This window comes from Triturus cristatus, chromosome 1_2, assembly GCF_964204655.1.
Source record: "Triturus cristatus chromosome 1_2, aTriCri1.1, whole genome shotgun sequence".
Classification (NCBI taxonomy): domain Eukaryota; kingdom Metazoa; phylum Chordata; class Amphibia; order Caudata; family Salamandridae; genus Triturus; species Triturus cristatus.
Genome location: NC_140580.1, coordinates 824,677,072 through 824,701,397, shown reverse-complemented (window position 1 = coordinate 824,701,397; position 24,326 = coordinate 824,677,072). Strand labels below are relative to the sequence as shown.

General features: G+C 44.9%; 1 protein-coding gene across 1 annotated transcript in view; it reads left to right on the top strand.

Moving 5' to 3' along the window:
• Positions 1 to 24,326, top strand: part of GPR153 (G protein-coupled receptor 153) — a 561,014-nt gene that overhangs the window by 527,651 nt on the left and 9,037 nt on the right. Inside the window, exon 6 of the mRNA XM_085608887.1 lies at positions 15,631 to 15,815. Coding sequence (XP_085465013.1) covers positions 15,631 to 15,815 — 185 coding nt within the window. The remainder of the gene's footprint in view (positions 1 to 15,630; positions 15,816 to 24,326) is intronic.

The window sequence follows — 24,326 nt, the reverse complement described above, 5'->3', positions numbered from 1 at the left end:
TGATTAAGTCAGAAAATTGTGTTTTTTAAAGAGTTTGGGACTCCTCAAGAGCACGCTCTTTATTCCCTTATGTTTGGATGTGGGTATAATTGATATGATAGTCCTTTAAATATGAAACACTTCCTCTATTCAGTTCACATTTGGAGATAGGAAGGCCTTACCCATATAGGTCAGCCTTGAAGGATTTTTTATGACGATGAGCTACTAGCCACTTTGATTCATTTCAATATATTTGTAATAATTTTTAGGTCTGGCCTAAAGATAGCCTTAACCACCTTGCCAGCCTCTTGTTTTCAAAAATATATCATGCAAACATATATACAATAAATAAATATACAGAAGCTCTCAATCAACACACTTTTGCCATTGGTATGGTCAAATGTCACTCAAACAATTCTCCTGCGCTATAGACAATTTTAGTTCTCTAATCCATCTGATCCTACACTAACTATTATCACTGACACATGAACACTTAACACAAGCAGTGAAAACATTCTACTAAAGTGTCCCCGTTAGGGGCCCGCTAGGCATTGCACCACCTGCATAGCATGGGACAGAATTCCATGATGCAGCATGCCGTCTTGGTGGGTGAGGATTCTTGCCCTGAAATAATTCTTTCCTTGCTTTCCCGGGGGGGGGGGTGAGGGAGGGGGGGGGGGGGCACCGAAAGGAAAAGTTTAATGGTGCCATTCAGACAATGCTAATGTGATCTTTCAAAAGTTAATATGTTTATTCATTGCACTTGTTACAGGAAAACATGGACGTAGGAGCCAAGCAGTGCTTTATGCATTTTCCCACACTGTCAATGTTGTCAGTGCACACTCATTCCTTTGTTTAGTACAGGGCACGTTTGTTTTTCATTTTACTGAGAATAAATACAAAGGTTGCATAACTCACTGTTCAGCAGTCGTTATAAATAGCGGAAGAAGGCAAGATTTATCTTGTTTTTGGTCTGGTACTGCTATTTCTGTGTATATTTATTAATAAAAGAATACAATAATAGAATGCATGGAAAACGTTGCACTAGATAAACCATGAAGTGTTCACCCAGTAAGACCAGTGATGCTCAAAAAGTGATGCCCTCCTCAGAATTCTATACCCCCTCCTGCTTCTAGATAAGAGGCTGTTTATTGCAGCTTCAATTCTCCCCTCTACATTATAATTTCATGTGAGTATACCTGTCTTCCCTTTAGTACAACTGCAGTACTCCATCTTCAGTGAGTGCCTCTGAAGGTAGTACAGCGCAGCTGCAGCTTCCCCATCTCCAGTACACCTTTCTGTGGGGATCTTTGTTGGTAGTATTGTGTAACTGCAGGTTACCATCTCCATCTCTTCAGTGAGCACTTCTGTTGGTAGTATAGTGTGGCAGGTTTTCTATCTGTATTGCACTCTTCTGTGAGGACCTCTCTTGCTAGTATGATGCAACTGCAGGTCTTCAACAAACACAAGGCATTAAAGCAGCATGAGTGCATATGCAATTTTCTAGGCTGATGCAACACCCCTCAGTTTTGTGATTGGCGTTTCAAGCAATTGAATATTAACTTGAGAGGGACCTCTACTAACTAATTGACAGAGGTGACAACCTCGCCAGCATCGGACTTAAACAACTCGTCAACACACGGACCCACAGAGCAGGACACACCCTCGACCCCATCTTCGCGGCAGGAAACAGCATCCAATTCAGCCACGCAAAGCAGACGCCATAGACCAACCACCCCTGCGTACACTTCGCTATCAACAAACCCAAGGCACCCAAACCAGCCCCACGCCCACCATGAAGGAACTGGAGCAAGGTTACCGACGAGCAACTTAAAACCACCCTCACCCGAGACAACCACACCTGGGCACCCGACGCAAATGACGCAGCCAGAGAACTCCACACCTGGATTTCCGACCGCGCAAATGAGCTCGCCCCGCTTCGCAACCCCAACATCCAACTCCCCAGGAAAGCCGCCTGGTTCACCACCGCTCTCCAAGAAGCCAGACATACCTGCAGACGCAAAAAGAACAATTGATGGACAGAATGCAGAACAATGTCATACATTCACCCCAGTACAGAGATCTGGGCCTAAATCCATCGTTTTTTTGCTCACCATGCCGTTTCAGTTCAGACTTGACAGTTCCCATGAGGCACAGGGTCAAGACTGATTTGCCTATGGCCAGGTCTAAAATGGGGTTGCATGGTGAGCAAAATAATGATGGATTTAACCCAGATCTCTTGACTGGGGGTGAATGTTTTGATTTGTTCTGCATTCCGTCCATCAATTGTGTGTCTTTTGCTTTCTCGCCCTAAGTGCGCCAGGTATGCCCAGACGTGGGTCCTGGGCTCACTGTGCCACTGGAATCAAGCTATTCTGGCTGATGAGGGGTGAAACCCCGAAACCGGTCCTAGGATGCTTGTTTCTGGTACAGGGAGTACCTGGCTTGGCAGTTCGGACTGGACTGCTCCCATGAGGCACAGGGTCAAGACTGATTTGCATATGGCCAGGTCTAAACTGGGGTGGCATGGTGAGCAAAAGAATGATGGATTTAACCCAGATCTCTCAACTAGGGGTGAATGTTTTGATTTGTTCTACATTCCGTCCATCAATTTTGTGTCTTTTGCTTTCTCACACCTGCAGACGCCTGGAGAAGAACTGGAGAAACACCAAGACAACCGAAAACCACAACACCTACAAGGACGCCATGACGGACTACCACAACCATATCAGAGCCACCAAGAGGAACTTCATCCACACAAAATACTGGCCAACTCCACCAACTCCAATGAACTTTTCAGTGTCATTCAAGAATTCACCAACCCACGCAGCAAAGCCACAGACGTCACCCATCCCAAGACCTCTGTGACAATCTTGGAACCTATTTCCACCTCAAGATCAAAAACCTCTACGACAACTTCATTGACCATCCACCAGGCGCCACAGATGGCCCCCGCAACCCAGAAACACCAGCCAGCCCACCATCTCCAACTGGACACCGACCACGCCCGAAGACACTGCCTCAACGATGAAAAGCATCCACTCAGGGGCCCCCACCGACCCCTGCCCACCTCACATCCACCACAGAGCCGCGACTGCCATCGCACCCGAACTACAACCCACCATAAATACCACCTCCAAACAGGCACCTTCCCAGATGACTGGAATTGCGCAGAAGTCAGACCTCTGCTCAAGAAGCCCACAGCTGACCCCACCGACCTCAAGAACTATCGGCCCATCTCGCTCCTCCCCTTCGCAGTCAAAGTTGCAGAGAAAACAGTCAACAGGAAACTGACACAATTCATTGAAGAGAACGCCATTCTCGACCCGTCTCAATCCGAATTTCGAAGCAACCACAGCACAGAGACTGCCCTACTCGCCGCCACAGATAATATCCGCACCCTCCTGGACCAAGGCCACTCCACAGCCCTTATCCTACTCGACCTATCAGCGGCCTTTGACACCGTCTCCCACCGCACACTAGTCGCCAGACTACACAACACAGGCATACAAGGATCAGCCCTGGACAGGATCCGATCACTCCTCACCGGAAGAAGCCAAAGGATCAGACTCCCACCCTTCCTCTCCGACCCCACGAAAATCACCTGCAGAGTCCCACAGGGTTAATCCCTGAGCCCCACCCTCTTCAACATCTACATGGCCCCCCTCGCAGCCATCATACGACAACACGGCTGCAACATCGTATCCTACGCCGACGACACCCAGCTCATCCTCTCCCACACGAAAGACCCCACCACTGCCAAACTTAACTTCGAGAAAGGAATGCAAGACGTCACAGTCTGGATGACCAACAGCTGCCTGAGGCTCAATGGCGAGAAGACAAATGTTCTCGTCCTCAGTACCACCCCTTCTGCATGGGACAGCACCTGGTGACTGCCCGCCCTCGGACACCCACCTACCCCCTCAGACCACGCCAAGAACCTTTGCATCGTACTCGACTCATTACTCACCATGAACCGACAGGTCAACGCCGTCGCCTCCAGCTGCTTCAACACCCTCCGCATCCTCCGCAAGACATTCAAGTGGATCCCCCCTGATTCAAAGAAGACAGTCACCCACGCACCCATCACCAGCAGACTGGACTATGGAAATGCACTCTACGCCGGCATCAACAAGTCCCTACTCTGCAAACTCCAGACAATACAGAACACCGCAGCCAGACTCGTCCTCGGCATCCCCTGACACGAACACATCAGTCAACACCTACGAAGTCTCCACTGGCTTTCAAAATCCTCACTCACGCCTATAAATGCCTACACAACATCGGACCCAAATACCTCAACGACAGAATCAACTTCCACGTACCCAAAAGAAACCTCCAATCTTCCAACCTTGCACTGGCCAAAACCCCACGCATCCACAGAGCCAGAGCGGGCGGAATATCCTTCTCTCACATTGCAGCCAAGAACTGGAACGAGCTACCGGCAGACATCAGACGCGCCCCCTCCCTGAACACCTTCAGGAAGACCCTTAAGACCTGGCTCTCGGCTAAACAGATCTGCGGACCCACCCCCTCAGCGCCTTGAGACCCTCACGGGTGAGTAGCGTGCTTACAATTCCCTGATTGATTGATTGATTGACAACTGAAAGCTAGGAGGAACTCATTCGCAGACTGGAAGGGGTCCCCAAAAGAGTCCTTCTCTTTTGTGATTGGTAAAAAACATTTTTGGGAGTAGGTGGTGGTCCATGTGACCAATGAGAACTCTTAAAAAAGCTTTCAATTGTTTTTTTTTAATGCAGGTCGTTTTCCTTTAAGGAAAACGAGCTGCAGTAAAAATAGATTGCTTTATTTAAATGCAGTCGCAGACATGGTGGTATAGGCCTACATAACATTCTAAACATGTAGACTATAAATAGGGAATTGTATGCACACTTATTTGTAGTATGTACAATGAATCAGTTCAAACAGGCTCTATCCCATAAGTGTCAATGACATATCTTATGGTCTTTATTTTAACACCAGGTAAAGAATGTTTCAAATGGGGTTAGTATCCATCTATTCATTAATTAATATAAAAAAACTATAATGTATTCGTAGTGAAATTAACCGTGACTGAAACAAGTGTTACCCCTGTAATGTTTACTAGTAATAATGCGCATCATAGAACAAATATTTTAACAGCTGAAGAATAATGGCAAATAGATATGACAAAATGCATTTGTCTCCATAAATTGAACTTATCTATGGTATGCTTTAAAAATGTTCAGGATGCAGGATACATTCATCATGTGGCTAAAGCTTAAAACTAAAGTCATATTATCAAGAATTTCAAATAGTTCCATCAATAGTAGGTACAAACCATTATGTTATGCCATCATCTATTTGTGATGGCAATTTAGCCTCTTGAGTTTGGGATTGATGACCAGTTTCACACTATTGACGGTGTGCAAATTGCATGCAGACTTATGTCACTGTGCATAACACTGCACCAGTAACGTTTTCTGCATTCCCAATGGAGGGTAAACTGAGTAAGACCGGATTTACAAGTCGTGGAACCACGTAAAAGTCCCAATTCCAACAGGTTTATTGCACACATTTCCACCTGATTTGAGCACATGGTAAATGTATGCTGAAGCCTCTTGTGGGGTCAGTTTAGAAGGACAAGAGTGTGGGGAGTTTGAGGGAATGGGAAGCTAAGTTCTGGCAGGGGTGTTTTGTTTGCTAACAGGGACAGGCACTCATGTGATTTTTCCAGGCGGACCACTGATAAAGTTGTGCCAGTGCTCCAACACAAGGGAAAACTGAGTGCGTTAAAACCAGTCCACTCATAATCAGGTGAAGCAGATTTTTATGTGATAATTCCACTCCATCGGACTCACAAGCAGGTCCTGAGACCAATACTTCATTTGTGCAGGTGGATGCAAATGGTTGGCACAATCAGACATTTTTAAGGCTTTGGATTTATTTTGCATCCTCAAAGGCAGAAATTGAAGAAAGAAGGTACAAGAGAATTATAGGAAAATGGTGACAAAAGGAGAAGCAATGATAAAAAAAAGAACCAGTGAGCAAAAGAGACAGGAAGTATAGGGTGCTGAACGAAGAAGAATGAGGTGCACTAAAAACAAGGAAACCGTATTATTTGGCAACCCTGACTTTTGGCAGAAGTATTGGGGAGTTCCTGAGAAAAAGTTAGCATCTCTGCATTTATATATTTATGTATTTATTTTTACATATTAACCACTGACTTAATAAAAATGTTTTTAATGCAAAGGTCTAGAGAAATGTTTATCACTTCATGTTGATGACTGCTTGAGTTTTGTGAAATGAAATTAAATGAAAAAAAGATTTGTACATATACCCAAAGGGCGCTAGGGGCCCCAAAACAACCTTTTCAGATTGTTCCTAGAGAAATGTTCATCTAGTTCAGAAATAGACAGCGGAAAAGAGTTCCAAAGTGTAGCTGTGTTAGAATCCGGGTTCTCTGGTTGGCACAGGTAGGTACTTGTGACAAGCAGGGAACCTTTCCTCTAGTCAGGGTAAGGGGTTACACTCATAAAATAACCCCTGCTCGCCCTCTAGGTAGCTTGGCGCGAGCAGACAAGGCTTATCTCAGGGCGTTATAGGTTAAGCATTTGTGAACACATACAGTAACCAAGTGACAACGCTACAAATGGACACCACACAGGTAGGTATATTAAAAATAAGGATTCTTTATATAGGATTTATCACAAGACCATTAAACGATTAAAAGTACACAATACGGTTGCTTAGTTGGTAAAGGGTTGCTTAGTTTCTCTTAAGTCCTTAGATGCGACACTTTAAGTCAATGTACCTTAGATGCGACACGCAGGGCAACGAAAGTGTTGCAGCGATGCAGATGCGTTGAAGTTCTTGGTGCAAAAGAAATAAAGACGGGATCTTCCAGATGTGTGACGCTTCTCTGGTGTTGCGAGAAGGCCCGACTCGATGCGTCAGCTACCGCGGCGTCATCTTTGACGAGATGCGACGACAGCGGCCTTGGCAGCGGCACTCTTCTCCGACGTTACGAGACACTTCCGGTCGATGCGAGACGCTTCCGCTCGATGCGATGCTGCAGCGGCGACACTCTCTGCGAGATGCGACGGCAACTGCTCTGACGGCGACACGCTTCTCTCCCTTGCGTCGCGCTTCCAGCTCCTTGCGACACGCAGTCCCTCAGAAGGCCCAACAACAGCAGCAGGCACTTCCAAAAGACTTTGGGGAGCTGGGGGTGAAGTCCACTGGTCCTGGGACTTCGTTCAGGGGGCAAGCTCCGTTCAAGCCCTTGGAGATCTTTAAGCACAAGTTGAAATAAAAGTCTTTGTAGTCTTTTCTCCTCTCCTTCAGCAGCAAGGCAACCACTGCAGGCCAATCCCCCAGGTCAGGGACAGTTACTCCTCCTACAGCTTTCCCAGTTCCTTCTCTTCTGGCAGAGGTTCTTCTTGTTTCAGCAGGATGTGATCTAATTTCTTGGGAGCAGGGTCCCAATACTTATACCCCTAATTCCTTTGTTCCTCTGGGGTAGAGGGGCCTTTGCCCAGTCCAAACCAGTTCTTGAGCACTCTGTTGACATGACTCGGCCTTTCTATTCAGGGTGCAGGGCAGAGACATCAGCCGCTCCGCAGGAGGCGGCGCCAGCATTGTGGTAGCAGAGCACAACCCTATTCAGAGCCCAGGTGTACTCCTCCCACCCATCTGACTGCCAATCCTCCTATTCACCACCAGGCTACCTAGCCCTGCCCCTCTGGGTTTCCCCAGCCCTGTCACTCACACAACCAGACAGGCAGATACACATCATAGCAGAGGCGGGCTGAAATGGTCAGGCAAGCAAATACCAACTTTCTAAAAGTGGTATTTGCAAACACAGAATATCAAAATAAACTTTACTAAAAGATGTATTTTATTATTCTGAGTTCAGGCATACTAAACTCGAATTTCCACCATGTTCCCTGGGTCTGTTAGGATCATAGAATGTAACAATTCTGACAGCCCATTCTGGCCTATGGAGAACAGGTAGCCTTACAATAGTGAAAAACGAAAATGGCAGTAATTCACTATTAGGACATGCCACACACATCAGGGCTTGTCCTACCTTATACGTACAATGCACCCTGCCCTTGGGCCTACCATAGGGGTGACTAATATGAAGTTAAGGGAAGGTTTAGGGACTGGGAAGTGGGTGCACTTACCCAGTCAGCATGACAGTACCAGACTGCACGCAGGTTCTGCAATGGCAGACCCTAGACACATTTTACTAGGCCGCTTCTGTGGGTGGCACAACCAGTGCTGCAAGCCCACCCGCAGCATTTGTATTTACAAGCCCTGGCACTCCTGGTGCACTTTACTAGGGGCTGACAGTAAACCAAATGAACCAATCATGGAATCCAAACAACATAACATTTTAAATAGGGAGCACTTGCACGGTGGCACTGGTCGGCAGTGGCACAGTGCCCTGAGCAGCTAACACCAGCAAAAACATATGAGGCACAACGAAAAAATGTGGAAGGGAGACTCACGCCAAGGTGCCAGGTCTAACAAGCTGCAGCATTGATGAGGGACCTTCCACCTCATCTGGCCCTTCGGAATCTAGGAACTGTCAGCCATCTGCTCTGTGCCGAACTCAGCAACCTGGTGGGGAGATACCAGTGAAATTTTAGGATATAATTAATTTGTTTGATGACATATTGAGTTTGAATATTGTTCTCAGTGAAGCCTCATAGAATCTGCAACAAAGTCTTGCAAGACTTCAATGTCTAACAAGATATACTTTTTGTTAATACCATGGAAAAACACAGTAAAAAAAAAAGTGAAAGTCCAGGTTTAATTAAGCTACAAGTTAGGTTTCGCAAAAAATGTTACCTTATCAGCTTCGGATTGTTATATGTTGTATTAATGCAAATTTGCTCAGCAAATCAAAGACAGTTCTCAATAAGTGTGTCTGAGATACATATATTCACACAATTTAGTGCTATAAAAACATTGAAATTACCAATTGATGAAGGTGGGTAACTTTCTGGAGTTCTGTAATTATCGAAGTTTGGATCAAGTCCCTTGAATTATCAGATTTAGGGCCGATGTACAGAGCACCTTTACAGTTGCAAGCCCTGTGACTCATAAAATGTATGGTTTGTGACTGCAAACGCGTTTATACTAGTTACTAAGGGGCAGATGTACGAAAACTATGTTAACCGATTTCCTAATTGCAATATTTAGCAACTTGCAATTAGGAATTCGCTAAATGGAATGCCCGTACGGTAATGGATCCTGAATAACAACTCACAAATATGAGGGTCGCAGATAGCAATTTCTAAAATTGCTAATGGAATTGCGATTCCCAAATTGCAATTGATTAGCAAATTGCGACTCCCCCCACCAGAAGTGCATAAAAGTACTTACTGGTTCAGGTGAATGACCCTCAGACTGGGAAACATCCATCATTGCCATCTTGTGAAGCCTACTGTGAGGAGGTGCTGCAGACGACTGCTGATAGTCTGTGTGTTTGTGGCAAGGAGGACACAACTTGTACTAAGTATGGCAAGCGAGGATGCTGATAAGAACTCTGGGGGTAGGAAAAGAAAGCGTACATTTTCTGAAAAGGAGTCAGAAATCCTCACAGAGGAAGGCTGCACAATCGTGAGCAGCTCTTTGGCAAAGCCTCCATTACAGTCCCTGAGGCCCAACAAAAGATAATCCGACCGGACATGCAGGTACACATCAATGCAGTTGGAGTGACAGAGCGGGCAGTGGATAAAATCTGCAAACGTTGGTATGACCCCAGGTCAAGGACAAAGGAAAAGATAGCCACTCGCCTGGCAGAGAATCATGTCACAGGAGGAGGACCCTCCAGAGTGTAACCACCCACATCCATGGAAATGCTAGTGGAAGGCACCCTTGAGCCAGCGGCCGTTGGCGGATTTGGACACACAGACACCTCAACCGCAGGACTGACCCAAGTAAGTGCATCTTGTCAAATGTAATATGTAGTCAGATACATGTATAGTTAGCATTCACTGCAGCCATACAAGTGCATTATGGGACATGTAGTACATTGAATATAGTGTATGTATTAGACACATTTTATTGTGCTGAAACAACAAATAAATTACATGTTAATATGAATCACAAACAATACTGCACAGCACACAGAAGGGTCTGAGTCAGAGGAGGGTGATGCCACTCAAATGCATGAGGAGGACAATCAAAACGGGACATACTATGGACCCCAACATCACATGGGCACACCTGTAGTGCAGTATGTTCACTGCAGCCTGCATCAGGAGAGGTGTTTGCTGGTCAACCACAGCCAAGCACAGGCTAAGCTCCTGTTGTGAGACCACGCCAGCAGCGACTTCTGGGACATGGCCATCAGCAGTGGCCATTACAGGTGAGAGCAGTGGGGTGGAGCGGGGGGGGCGGGGGGATTCGACAGACGACGGGATAGGGAAAATAAAATCAATAAATAAATCAAATCACTTACCTTGTGCTCGCCGTTTCGCCGACTCGGAGATGTGGTGAGTGCAAGGTAAGTGGTTTTATTTATTTTATTTTCCCTCTCACATCGTATGTCGACTTCCCCCCGCCACTCCCCACCGTTCTTACCTATACCGGACTCGTCGGATGGTTACCCACAACACAGGCAAAGATCTGTCTCACAACCAATCCCGTTCAGTCCACAAGCAGGTGACAACACCCAGGTGTTTTATGGCATTGAGAACTCCATTATACAGGTTCAACGCCTTACACAAAAACAGATAAAAATCATGAATAGGAGGTTACAGACAATGCAACAAACAATGTCCTTTGGATTGGCCAATGAATCTAGACAGTTGGCAGAAAATCAAACGCAAATGTACAGGTGGGTTGGACAGCATGACAGCTGCAATTGAAAAGTGTGTGTCTAACTATCAGACACTGACACAAACCAAAAGCTCCCGGAGAAGCACTTTGCTACCAGAATGGACACTCTAAGCAGTTCAGTCGGCTCGTTGACACATGACACAACTACCCTTTGTAGGAGAACAGTTAATGTCCAAGTTAAAATTTGCCATTTCAGTGGCGACTTAGCAAAGCATTTGTAACGCATCACAACAGCGGTTGAGGCAATGCAAACTGACCGCCTTGCAGGTGGAACATCTGGTAATGGTCAGAGGAGCGAGGACTTCTCTAGCATCAGTAGCGTGCCCACTACCAATACCACAACCCAAAGAAGCAGCAGTAGCCGGACACATGCTGCCACCCTTCACGAGAGTACACCATCAGGCCGCAGGGGCAGAAACCATTTGCGTTGTTATATGTTTTTTATGTGTCTCATATGTGATTATGCTCATATCTGGTGGATTAACCAGCATTTGCTACATCTTTGTTTGTTAATGAAGAAATTAAAATACATACAAGCCATTAAAAAAACTTTCTTTCAAACATTACGTTTCTGTTTTTTGTTAACATGATCAAATGCATTATAACTGCAGACTTACCTTCCAAAATAATTGTTGGCAATGAGGTCCCGTCCCATCTTCCCTCCACTGATCTCCTTTCCTCTGCTCACTGCTGGGTTGGACGTGCAATGTCGTCATCTTCAAACAAAGAGTCTGACACTGTGCTGTGTAGTCCTCTCCTGGTGGCAATGCTGTGCAGCACTGCAGTTGTTGCCCTGATTTTGCATGAGGTTCCTGGTGCACACCGCAGTGCTGCTCCACTCTTATGTAAACACCGAAATCAGTTTTTCAACAGTCCAAACATCCCTCTGGTGCGTTTATGTACAATGTTGTAGCGTTGCTCGGTGGGGTTATTTGGTGAACTGTCTGGTGTCAGTATCCAGGGTTGTAAGGCATACGCACTGTCACCTGTAGAAGACATGCACACAGGTCACAACAGTCACAACATGAATGTCAGAATACCACTCTTCACGCATTGCAGTGCGCTCCATTACCTAATAGATTGCCATCATCAAACTCCCCATTTTCTAGCCATCAGGCGATGCCACTTTGCCTGAGCATGAAGGAATCATGGGTGCTTCTGGGGTACCGGGATACAATGTCAGCGATAATGTTGTGTGCATTACACACCACTTGTGTGTTAAGTGAATGTATGTTTTTGCAGTTACGGAAAATATATTCCAGGTGTGATGGGCATATGGCCACATGTGTACCATGCACACACCCTACCCTATGCAGAAAATGACACTCCTATGAAAATCTAATTTTGTGGTTGGATTTCTGTGGCATTTCTGGGTAGATAGATGCTGGATTGGGTTGTATGATATATATTACTATGGTATCGAGGAATGCACACACACAAAAAATGACAATGTACTCTGACACACACCAACAGCAATGCAACCCTGGTAGCTACCAGATGCTGTCAGGTGTAGTTAGCACAGCACCTTCACATGCGCGGGAATGGCATTATTGCGCAGTGGGTTGCTTTCAAGGTGTGCTCTCAGGATTGCAATGAGATCTCAAATGACAGCTCTACTCAGCCTGCATTGGCCATAGATGTCCTCCTCTGTCTGGTTGAAGATGGTCACCCTGATTCTGAATATCCTCTCCCATCTCCTCCTCTTCAGCTGAGCCAAATTCCTCATTCTCCTCGCTTTTATGTACAATGCTGCCATTTTGAAAGGACTTTGATGCATTTCGGGCCTTTTTTATAAGTTGCAGTCAGTTACCACCTGTTCTGACTTGGTGCTAATTTGCTCATGCTAAATGACGAATATTTTCCCATTCCCTAATCGTGACTTTATTGAATATACAATTTTTGACTCACTATTTAGTACTTCCTAATAGTGAATCGCTGAATGCTGAATGTGTCCGCATTTTTTTTTTAAACTCACAATACATTTGCTTCACTATTCCCAGCTTGTGAATAGGTTTCGAACATACCGATTCCTACAAATAGTGGTCGTAAAGTACTTAGCGACCGATTTGCAAATCGCTAAAGCTATGTGCATCTGGCCCTTAATCCCTTTTGCGAGTCAGAAATGCATTTCCAACTTGTAAAAGGGGTTTGAAGGTAATTCTGAATTACAATCAGGCGGGGTGTGAAAGGGCGTCCCCGCCACCTAATTACTATTCATAATGACATGAATAAATGATTTGGACCGTGATTGCAGTCACAAATCTTTGATCTGATACTGACACCTGAGCAGAGTTGCTCTTCTTTTTACCCGACTTGGGTTGGCATCTCATTTGCAACGGGAAAGATGTCTTCCTGAGATAGCTGCCCCTTTGGGAATCAGGTGGCCTCAAGGGGAGTATGCAGTGATCGAGGAACCACTATATGCTCTCTCTCATGTCTTTCCAAGTGGCAAGACCTTTTTATTTAAAGAACACAACTTCCTCTAAAAAATGCTTCTGGTTTGAAAATGGGAATGTAGGGATGACAGTCTGCTGTCTCTTGCACGTACATAACCACCCCTGAGTTGGCCAATTGCCAATCAAAGTTCGTTCCAGATAGCGACCTACCTAATTAGTATTAATTAGGAAGGTCATTCTGTCATTCCTGCCAATAGACATTTTGTGACATGACCTACCACTACATAGGTCTCAATGCAAAATCACAGGTAGGTTGAAAAAAGTTGTCGCAAAATTTGCATCCACTGTTTAAATCTGCTTGCTCATCCATCAGGCTCTTATAGAAATAAATGATGGTAGTCAACGCTGACTTAATCATTAAGGTCTAAACTAGTTCACCAAGGCGACAAGGTAAAGCCGAAATTACATAGGCAAAGGCATCCAAATAAACTATGGTTATATTACAATCAGCTATTAGGTAAATATAGGATTTGAAGGTCAATTGGGAAGGTTGTAGAGAAACTGGTCATGTAAAATGAATTTCTGTCTCAAGTATTGGTGAGCTGATAAGACATAGTTAAATAGTATAATAAGAGATAAGACAACAAAGGCTGACAATAATGAATGATCCTGGTGCGACATTGAGTACTTAATGAAAACATATTTCTAATATGGCTAATCAGCCAGACATAGGGATGCTTCAAAATGATGAGAAGGGCAAAGGCACAAACATACTATTTCCTTCTTTTGTTGCACCCTGCTGCTCTGATGCAAGGCTATTGGAAAGTCTCAAACAGTTTTTAGAGTGGTAGCAGTCATGATACATGCACTTCACGGTTAATTGCTTGGAAGTTGACTTCTTTACAGGAACTTCTACATGACTGTTTTCAATTTCACGGGTCCCTTTAGATTTAAACTCATGATTATTAACATCTACTTCACTTGGTTCTGAGTTGTCTGTGGGCACAGATATTCAAGTCAGGGCAAGGGGCAATTCAGTCCTGACTACTGTTTTCTTAGCAAGTAGTAAAATATCTTTTGCGTCAACCAGGATTTTTTTTAATCTTCTGTGTTGCAAGCCAATGTTGAAGTGCAGATAGACCACAAAGGCCACAGGTGCATGGTGCATGCCCTTTGTGACCCCCAAACCCACCATGTACTTTGTATTCCACTGTGCAGGATGGAATGGAGAAGCTCTGAAGCTACAGATCACCCACCTCTGCCCACTGTTAATCAGTCAAGCCTTTCTCACTTCAAAGGAATTCCAGGCAACACTAACTCATGAAGATTTACTTGGCAGAAGAGTTGTGGTGTCATTGAAGGCCCTTGCATGGAAATGCCTCATTCACCAACTAATGTATTGGCTTTCCTCCTATAATATTTGTCTCCTATCAACACGTTTCTGGCAATTCCCCCTGAAGCTTGTAGTCAGACATCTAGGAAAACTGCTTTGATGGTGTGAGCTGGCGATTTGCCTCAGTAGAGAGGTGTTGAATGGTCTAGCTAAAGTATACCTTTTGTTAGGCTACAGAAGTTGGATTGTGCGGAGAACAAGCCATGTTCAAAACGTTGCAACATTAAAATATGATTTAAGGTTTGATTGTATGAGTTGGTGGAGTTTTCAGTTATTAATTTTAAGATCCAACTTAATACTGGAGTAAGATTTTTAATCATCGGGAACATTTGATCTCCGGGAAAAGCCTACAGCGCCCACCACAGCATGCAGTTGGCTAAAATATACATAGCAATGCACAACATATCCTGCAAACTAGTTCTCATACATGCCCCAATTGCAGTAGGGTATCATTCTACAATGCACGAATACTACTGACTTATACACAGTGAGTTATTAATAATTTGACAGCCTACTGTTCTCACAGTGTATGAACAGGCCACAGTCGTGGCGGTACACTGAGAGGCTAAAAGCATACTATTTTCCAGAACATATGAAATCCAAGATAAACAATGGATTGAGTTCCTGTTAATAGGGAAGCAACTAAGTGAACTATAACATCCAAATTAATGCTATGTAAGACTAGCCAATAACCTTTTACTATTTTTAGATCTTTTTCAAAGGTGTCAACATGTTATGGCTATTCATAACTAATTCTTAACCAAAATAGCATTGATTGAATGAGTAGAAACTTTGCAAAATAAGAAAACCACATGATGGGGTGAAATAAAGACACTCTGGACGATAAATAGAGTTGATGGAACCAAAGAGAAAATATGGTACTATGTCAAACAATTCAATGTACTCTATGATGTTCATTGTGAAAGAGGGATGAATGCTCTCTTATTTTTTGCAAGCAGCTCTAATTTGAAATGGACATACTCTAGTGCATTGGTTTAATAAATTGTAAGCGTATTTTTTCAACAGAAAACAGTCGCGACGGTGGAATCCATGCAGATTTGATTTATGAAAGACCATATGACTACAATTATGGAGGAGATATTTTGGTGATGAATCGCATTACCAAGTATGAGTTTTCAGCACTGGAAAGAGGAATTCCTCAGATCTTTCCTTTAAGAGACATGCAGGAAGACAAAATGCATTATCTTCAGGTAATGTAATTAGGAAAACCATTTCTGTAAACAAGGAACTCAATATGTTGTGCTGCATGGAAGTATAATACTACAAAAATGTGTGTCTTGAAGGAAGATCAACTTTCAGATATCTTATAATGCTTTTTGGTATGCAATTAAATCTGTGGTGATAGATTTCAATTTATTTATGTTCAGAAAACAAAATACCTCATTTTTGGCAAGAAAACTAAACTACAAACGAAAACAAATCACATTCCAGAAAATAAATAAAATTGTCTACACATTGTGAATAATATTTACAAAATATGTTCAACACATTGATATAGATGCATACAACATGCACTATAATTCTCATTAATAAGCTCAGAATAGTGAAGACATGCAGACTTGTATTTCATAGATATTGCTTTACATTTTTAATTTGAACATTTCTATTAACAGCCATTTTAGAAACAAAAATGGCATATAAAACTGTCACTAGTGACGAAATTATACATACAAGTAGGATGATTACAAAATCTAAAGCTTGTGATACTATTTAAAAAAATTATGACCGCATAAGTGATGAGAGTTCTCTTGTCTTTAAAGCATACACAAATATGCAGCTGGAATTGGTCTGTTCTGCTCTTTACATTGTTACAATGATAACGAATCTGTGGACAGATGTACTAAAGAACTGGTCTCAAAAAGCCGAATCAAAATATTCACCATTTCTTTGCCTTATAACTTATTTTCCAAAAGGATCTACAAAGTAATTAATAGGTTAGTTTGCAAACCAAGAAATCGAAGTGGATTACAGAATGGACTGCCTAATTAATATTAATGGGACTGGTTGCAAATTGCAACTCACTTTGATTGGCTACAAATACTTGTAATGGTCGACTGCAAAGGTAGGCAGATCAACATGTCTGCATTTGTATTTCAAAACGGAATACTTTTTAAGCTCAAAGCAGACCAGGGGCCTAATTTAGAGCATGGTAGATGAGATACTCTATCACAAACACAACAGATGCCCTGTCTGCCATATTACAAGTGTATTATATCCTATGGCACTTGTAATACAGCAGATGGGTCATCCGTCATGTTTGTGACAGAATATTCCGTTTGCCAAACTGTAAATCAGACCCAAGTTTTTTAGTGTTGAATATTATACTGTTTAAAAAAAATTAAAAATATAAAAAATAAAATTAGAAAGCTTAACAAATAATAATAAAAATTATATGAAACTCATATTAGGTAAAAAATTGGAGTCTGGGAATATTAAATACGCTATTCCCACTCCAGTTTATGCAACAGTAGGGCATGTGGAGGATTCCGGAGGGGTTACATTTACTGTTCCCATTCAAAACAACGCATGAATGTTGACTTAAGGTTCCATAGAAAATATGGACATTTTCTACATTTACATGCCACCATTGTTTAACTCATTTAATATTTATATTTCCCTGTAGGGAACCTGTTAAAATAAAGATTCATCCGCGTTCAAGAATTTGAAGGGTGTGCAACATCCTTTCTCTTGTGTATACTGAGCCCCTACCATTTTTTTTCTAAGAAATATCTTTTCCCTATCTTTGCCCTGGGTTGATGAAAAGTTTCAAATTATTTAACAATGCCTCTGTGACTTACACTCTACAACAATAGCACTCCTTCCTTCTCCTTAATCACTTAATTTTCTACTTCGGCCAACTTTGCAATTTGAAATATTATCTTTAAGTTCAAGAGACACTGCCATGGTGTTGGTGGACCTTCAAAACTTTGAACTTGAAAAATGCATTTACCTTCTAATTATATGTACTGTACTTTCATTCTTTTAATAAAAGATGTCCTCCAACAAGGACCTCCCCCAGAATGCCTGAAGATGGGCCAAGTATCTCCCCCGACTAAGAAAAATTAGCACTGACCAGAAAGACTTAAACAACTTCTGACCTGTACCCAATCTGCCGTTCCTGGCTAAATTGGTAGAAAAATGCCCCCACGATCAGCTATGTGAACACATCAAGAATTATAACCAATTAGACCATGGCTACTCATAAACTTTCTCTTGGGGGCAAAATTTACAGTGTGGTTTGTGGCCGAGGGCAACACCAGTAGGGGCGGGGTCAGTGGGGGGGCAGGCTAAAGGAAAAAAAACTGTGACCATGAGGTTGAACACTGGCCCATCAGACGCATTCGTCCACTGAGCCACCAGACCCAGCATACACACATCTATCTATCTCTCTATCTCTCTCTATCTAACTCTCTCTCTATCTCTATCTATCCCTCTCTCTCTATCTCTATCTCTCTCTCGCTATCTCTCTCTCTCTCGCTATCTATCCATCTCTCTCTATCTATCTCTTTATATCTCTCTCTCTCTCTCTCTCTATATATATATATATATATATATATATATATATATATATATATATATATATATCTGTCTATGTCTGTCTGTCTCTATCTGTCTCCGTTTCCATCTGTCTCCATCTGTCTCTGTCTCATCTGTCTCTGTCTCCTCTGTCTCTGTCTTTATCTGTCCCTATCTCTATCTGTCTGTCTCTCTCTGTCTCTATCTCTATCTGTCTATACCTGTCTGTCTCTCTCTGTCTCTATCTGTCTCTGTCTCTATCCATCTCTGTCTATATCCATCTCTGGCTTTATCTGTCCCTCTGTCTTTATCTGTCCCTCTGTCTCTATCTGTCTCTCTGTCTCTGTCTCTATCTCTGTCTCTAGCTGTCTCCGTCTCTATCTCTATCTCTCCCTGTCTTTATCTCTATCTGTCTCTGTCTCTATTTGTATCTGTCCCTATCCATCTCTGTCTCTATCTCTGTCTCTATCTGTCTCTGTCTCTATCTGTCTCTGTCTCTATCTTTCTCTCTCTGTCTGTCTCTGCCTGTCTCCATCTCTCTCACGGTCTGTCTCTGTCTCTATCTCTCTCTGTCTGTCTCTGCCTGTCTCTATCCCTCTCTCTGTCTGTCTCTATCTGTCTCTGTCCCTGTCTCTCTATATATCTCTGTCTCTCTGTCTGTCTCTGTCTCTATCTCTATCTGTCTCTATCAGTCTCTGTCTCTATCAGTAACTACTGGTACCATAATGACCTAAGCATTATCATATTAGCATTAGACACCATCCTAAAATATCATAGCATGACATTAGGCAATAAATCACATTAGACCCAAACCTCATTAGCATAAACATATTATGCATTAGGCCTCACCAGCATAAACACATTATGCCTAAACCTCCTAAACATAAACACATTACGTTATAGGCATCACATTAGGGCCTTGCGCGCTACCACTGAAAACTGACCCCCAGGCCAACTGGCCTTCTCTAGGGCTCAAATGCCCTATGTTCAGAATGTCAGGGCTTGGCTGCCAATGCAGCAAACTCCAAAGTGCGCAATTGCGCTGGCACCACTGTGCCTCCTGGGTCCCCACTGGGGACTCCTCCAAAGGGATCTGGCCTAAATGATGCAGCTGCCGCTAATGGCGGTGCAGCTGTAAGGAAAAATGTGGGCACTGGCACTACTGTATACGTAGGAGCCCCACTCTGGAGCTCTGCAGTAAAAAGATGCCCAACGTTGCAGCTGCCCGCTTCTGTGGTGCAGCTGTGTGAATAAGGACAACGGAGCACGGGTCAAGTTGGTGCCCCTCTCCGGGACTCTGATATTCGAAATGCCCCAAACGTTGCAGCAGCCTGCATCTGTGGCGCCGCTGTGGAAATAGACACACACAGGCACTTCTGGTGCCACTCCCGGTACCCTTGATACCTCCAAGAGCCCCCCACTCACCGGGGCTCTTCGGGTTGCAGTCACCGGGGCCAGCGAGGCTCCCTTTTTCTCCCTCGGCGCCTCCTTCTCCGGGCTGCAGGGTCCTCACTGTGGGGTAGGCTCCCGCGTGCAGGTCGGTTTCTGCTGGGGTGGGCTCCTGCCTGACGGTCGACGTGCCGGCATCTCTCCTTCCCGCGCAGGGCTCTTACCGCTCACGGGAACCCTGCTTGCCGCAGCACTTCCGGGTTTGGCCCCGACCATATCCAGGCAACTTGCCTGCCTTCCGGGTTGCCGCGGGCTACGTGGCGGCTCTCAGGGTTCTTCAGCGGCGGCAGCACTCGACTGTGGGGGCAAGGACCGGTGGGGTGGGCTCCAGCTTGGGTTTTTTTTAAAGTGCAATTACGCCGGATGGGCACCCGCGAAGGGTGGCAATACGGGGTAGGCTCCCGTTCCTTTAAAGCATAAAGCGGGGTGGGCACCCGCTGATCTCAGGAGCTCAAGGGGGGATCCCCACTCCGGGATTCCCTCGAAACAGGTCGCAGCCTCCGTGCTGCAGGATCCATGCTCCTTCCTCCAATTTAAATGTAGCGCTCACAAGGCGCCAAGGAGTCCTGAAAGGTCCTTAGAGTTCAGGGGGCAAAGCTGGGCCCAGGCAGGCCAGCACACAGGGCCCTCCAGCAGGGAGGCAGTCCCTCATGGCGATTCCTCCTGGAGCCCAGCAGCAGCAACAGGCCCCCCCAAGTCAGGAACAGCTCCTGTATAGAACCATTTCATAGGGTCACAGCCCCTACATTTATACCACATTTTCATTTGTCTGTAGTACAGGGCATGGGGGAACCAGATGCAACTGGTTCAGGGGGGATTTGGAGCAATTTGTTTTACAAGCTCCTCTTCCCCTTTGTCAGGTGGGGGCTAGGTGAGCAGACACACCACAGGGGCGGAGCTAGCATTGTACAGGCTGGGCACAGTCCTATTCAGAGTCAGGGGATTACTCCTCCCACTACTCCCAACGCAGATGTCCCATTCAGCCTAGTGCTGACTCACCCTGCCCCTCCTGGAACCACACATATATCCCATCCCCTGTCACTCACCAGCCAGACATGCAATTCACATCAGGCAGGCAGACACATAGCACAGAAATGCCAACTTCCAAAAGTGGTATTTCTAAAATATTCATAATAAATCTGCGCACACCATTGCGTAGCATTTATTATTACTATTTCAAACATACTAAACTTGACCACGCTGCGCCTCTCATATCAGGGATTACCACTGAAACACTTATCAGGGAATCCCCAATGCATTCCTATGGGAGGGCAGCCCCACAGTAGTGAGAAACCATATTGGCTGTTTGTCACTACCAGGACATGTCACACACTTAAGGTACATGTCCTATCTATTACCTACTATGCCCCCGGCCCATAGGGCTAGCTAAGGCCTACCGTAGAGGTGACTGACATGTAGTAAAAGGGGGGGTCACAGACATGGCACACACTTTAGGTGCCACGTCACATTAGCAGTAACACTGCGCGCACAGGCCCTGCAATGGCAGAGGCCTGAGATAGGTTTGAAAGGCTACTTTGGTGGGTGGCGCAATCAGCGCTGAAAGCCCACCAGTAGCATTTAATTTAATAGCCCTGGGTATATGAGATACCACTTTACAAGGGACTGACAGGTAAATTAAATAGGCAAAAACAGGTGCAGACCAATCCTTATCATATTTAACACAGAGAGCGCACGCCCTTTACACTGAACAGCAGTGCTAAAGTGCCCAGAGTCCTAAAACCACCAACACCATGTCAGAAAAAATGCTAGGAGAAAGGCAAAAAGTTTAGGGATGACCCTGCAAAAAGGGTCAAGTCCAACAACGTCCTTCTTGCAGAACTGACAACAAAGAGTGAAAATCGTCAGCACCATGTCTGATGTAGCAGACATCAACAGGGGCGTTCCGCATGGATCTAAAATTAGACCAGCGCTCTTCAATCTATAAATGGAACCACTCACTGACCTCCTTAAACAATCAAAAATCTTGTACCACATGTATGCTAATGATACTCAACTCTACATCAAACTCTCCTCTCAAGAGGATATCCGGAGACTAGATGGCACCCTGAGGAAACACAAGAATGGCTGTTGCACAACCATCTTAAACTTAATCCACTGAAAATCAAATTAATTCTCTTCTCCTCTAATCCCGGGCGTAGTACTCCGCTCCACCCACGGAGTGTACGTAGTGCTGCCTGCTTCGCAGTTTACGAAGTAGGCGTAGCAGGCAGTGCTACGCACATGCCGCGGCGAAGCAGAGCTGCCCGCCACTCGCCACCCGCCCGCCCTAATTTTATAATAAATTAAAGAATTTAAAAGTAAATTAAATACCTTACCTGCGGTGCGGCGTCCAGGGGCTCCCTCTGTCTGCTTGACCGGCAACTTCTTCTCACAAATGCGCATGCGCATGTGCGGGCGTCCGCGCATGCGCATTTGTGAGAAGAAGTTGTCGTCAAGCAGGAAGAGGGAGCCCCAGGACGCCGCACCGCAGGTAAGGTATTTAATTTACTTTTATAATACTTTAACTTATTTTAAAAAGAGGGCGGGAGGGAGGCGGGTGGTGCGTAGTGGGGCTACGCGGAGCGCGTGAGTGTGCGTAGATTTGGCCACTCTACACGATGCTCCACGTAGCCCCACTACACCCAGGGTTATTCTCCTCACCCCTCAGATCTCAACAACCTCAACTATAAACTCATACCCTCAAATCGCTAATCTTCACCCCAACCATCTGTGATTCTGTGATATCACTAGGAATCACACTAGACTCAAATCTAAACATGCAAGCTCACTACAAGCTGCAACCAGAAGCAGGCTAACCTACATCTGCACCTTCTAAGAAAACGAAAACCCTTCATACTCCTAGGAGCCTCAAAATGGTGGTTCAATCTCTAGTACTCTAAAGACTGGACTATGGGAATGTCACACTCATAGGTCTACCGAAAGCCGGCCTAGTCCCAATAAAAGCGGCAATATATGCAGCTGCAAGACTGTTAACCGGCACACAACATTATGATTGCATTTCCCCATCACTCAGAGACCTCACCTGGCTCCCAGTTGAAGCTAGGATCCAACTGAAGGTTGCATGCATAACCCACAAAGCTCTACAAAACTCTGGTCCTAAATACATAGCGAATAGGATCACGCTATTAAGTGGCAGAAGGAATTCTAAAAGTGCTAAATACCTCATACTGGAACAAGCCAGATTTTAAAAAGAAGAAAACACAACTGCACTTTCAGCTGATCCGCTGCTAAAAGATGGAACTACCTGCCACCCTCAATGAGAGCAATTACCTCATTCAGGCTTTTCAAGAAGGAAGTTAAAGCCTTACTTCTAGAAAATAAATGTGTCATAAGAGAACTCTTTTGAAATTGTCATTCACCCTTTTTTATATCTATCCGATTGTTTTGTACCTTGCTCTTCAACTACTATATACAGCGTATCATAAGAGATAGATGCTTTACTGTATTGCAACCTTATTTATTTAGAAATGTATAGAGCGCACAGCTACCTCCAACGGAGGTGTCATGGCGCTAAGGCAGTTGACTGACATAGGGTGCACACAAGATTAGGAACGGTTGAAGAGCCACGTTTTAGAGCTCGCCTGAAGGCTGGTTCTGGTTCAGTCAAGCGGAGAGGGAGTGGCATGGTGTTCCAGAGTTTAGAGGTCCGTACCGCGAATGCTCTGCCGCCTATCCTCGCCTTACGAAAGCGGGGAATGGTGAGGAGCTTTAGGTGGTTGGATCTCAAGGCCCGGTCATGTTGGTAGTGTTGGAGTCTGACTCTCAGGTATGCCGGGCCTTGGCCCCTGGTGGCTCTGCACGCCAGGGTGAGTGCCTTAAATTCAATTTGCCTGATGACGGGGAGCTAATGGGGGAGCTAATGAGGGTTTCCCAGGTGGGGAGTGATGGAGTGACGGTAGGGTAACTTGCAGAATATTCTGGCTGCAGCATTCTGAATTGTGGGTCAGATATGTGGGGAGTCCCAAGTAGGGACCAATAGCGTAGTCCAGGTGAGATGTAATTAGGGCGTGAACTACCGTCCTCCTGCAGTCCAATGGGAGGAAGTGGAGGAATTTCTTCAGAGTTTGCAGTTTCCCAAAGCAGGAGGAAGAGACTTGCCGAATCTGACATTTGCAAGAAAGATCGTTATCGAATCTGAACCCCAAATTTTCACCGAGTCCACTGGCTCAGGAGGGGGATTAAGTTCTTGTGGCCACCAGAGCGCAGCGGGTGGGGAGGCCCGTTGATTGCCGAAGAGCACCTCGGTTTTATCCGAGTTCAGCTTTAGGCAATTTTGGGTCATCCAAACCGAGATGTTACTCAGACACCTTCTTTAAAGTTGACAAACGCAGCCTCGATTGTTCTTTAAAAGAGAACAGAATCTGGATGTCATCCACGTAGGAGATCACCTTCACCCGAGGGGTTTGACCAGGGCTGCAAGCGGAGAGAGGTAAGCATTGAAAAGGAGTGGACTCAATGCGGATCCCTGGGGAACCCCACAGACCAGGTGTTTCTGGGACGAGACCAAGAGACGTAGAAAAACTTGTGACTGGTTCTCAAGGAAGGACCAGATCCAGGACAGGGCCGCGCCCTGTATTCCCAGGTATTTTAATCTCTCCAGGAGAATCGGATGGGCCACCATGTAGAAGGCCATGGACAGGTCCAGCAGCAAGGGCATTGCTGCGTTGCCCTGGTCAATGTTGTCGCAAACTCTCTCTCTGACACTTCTAGGAGTG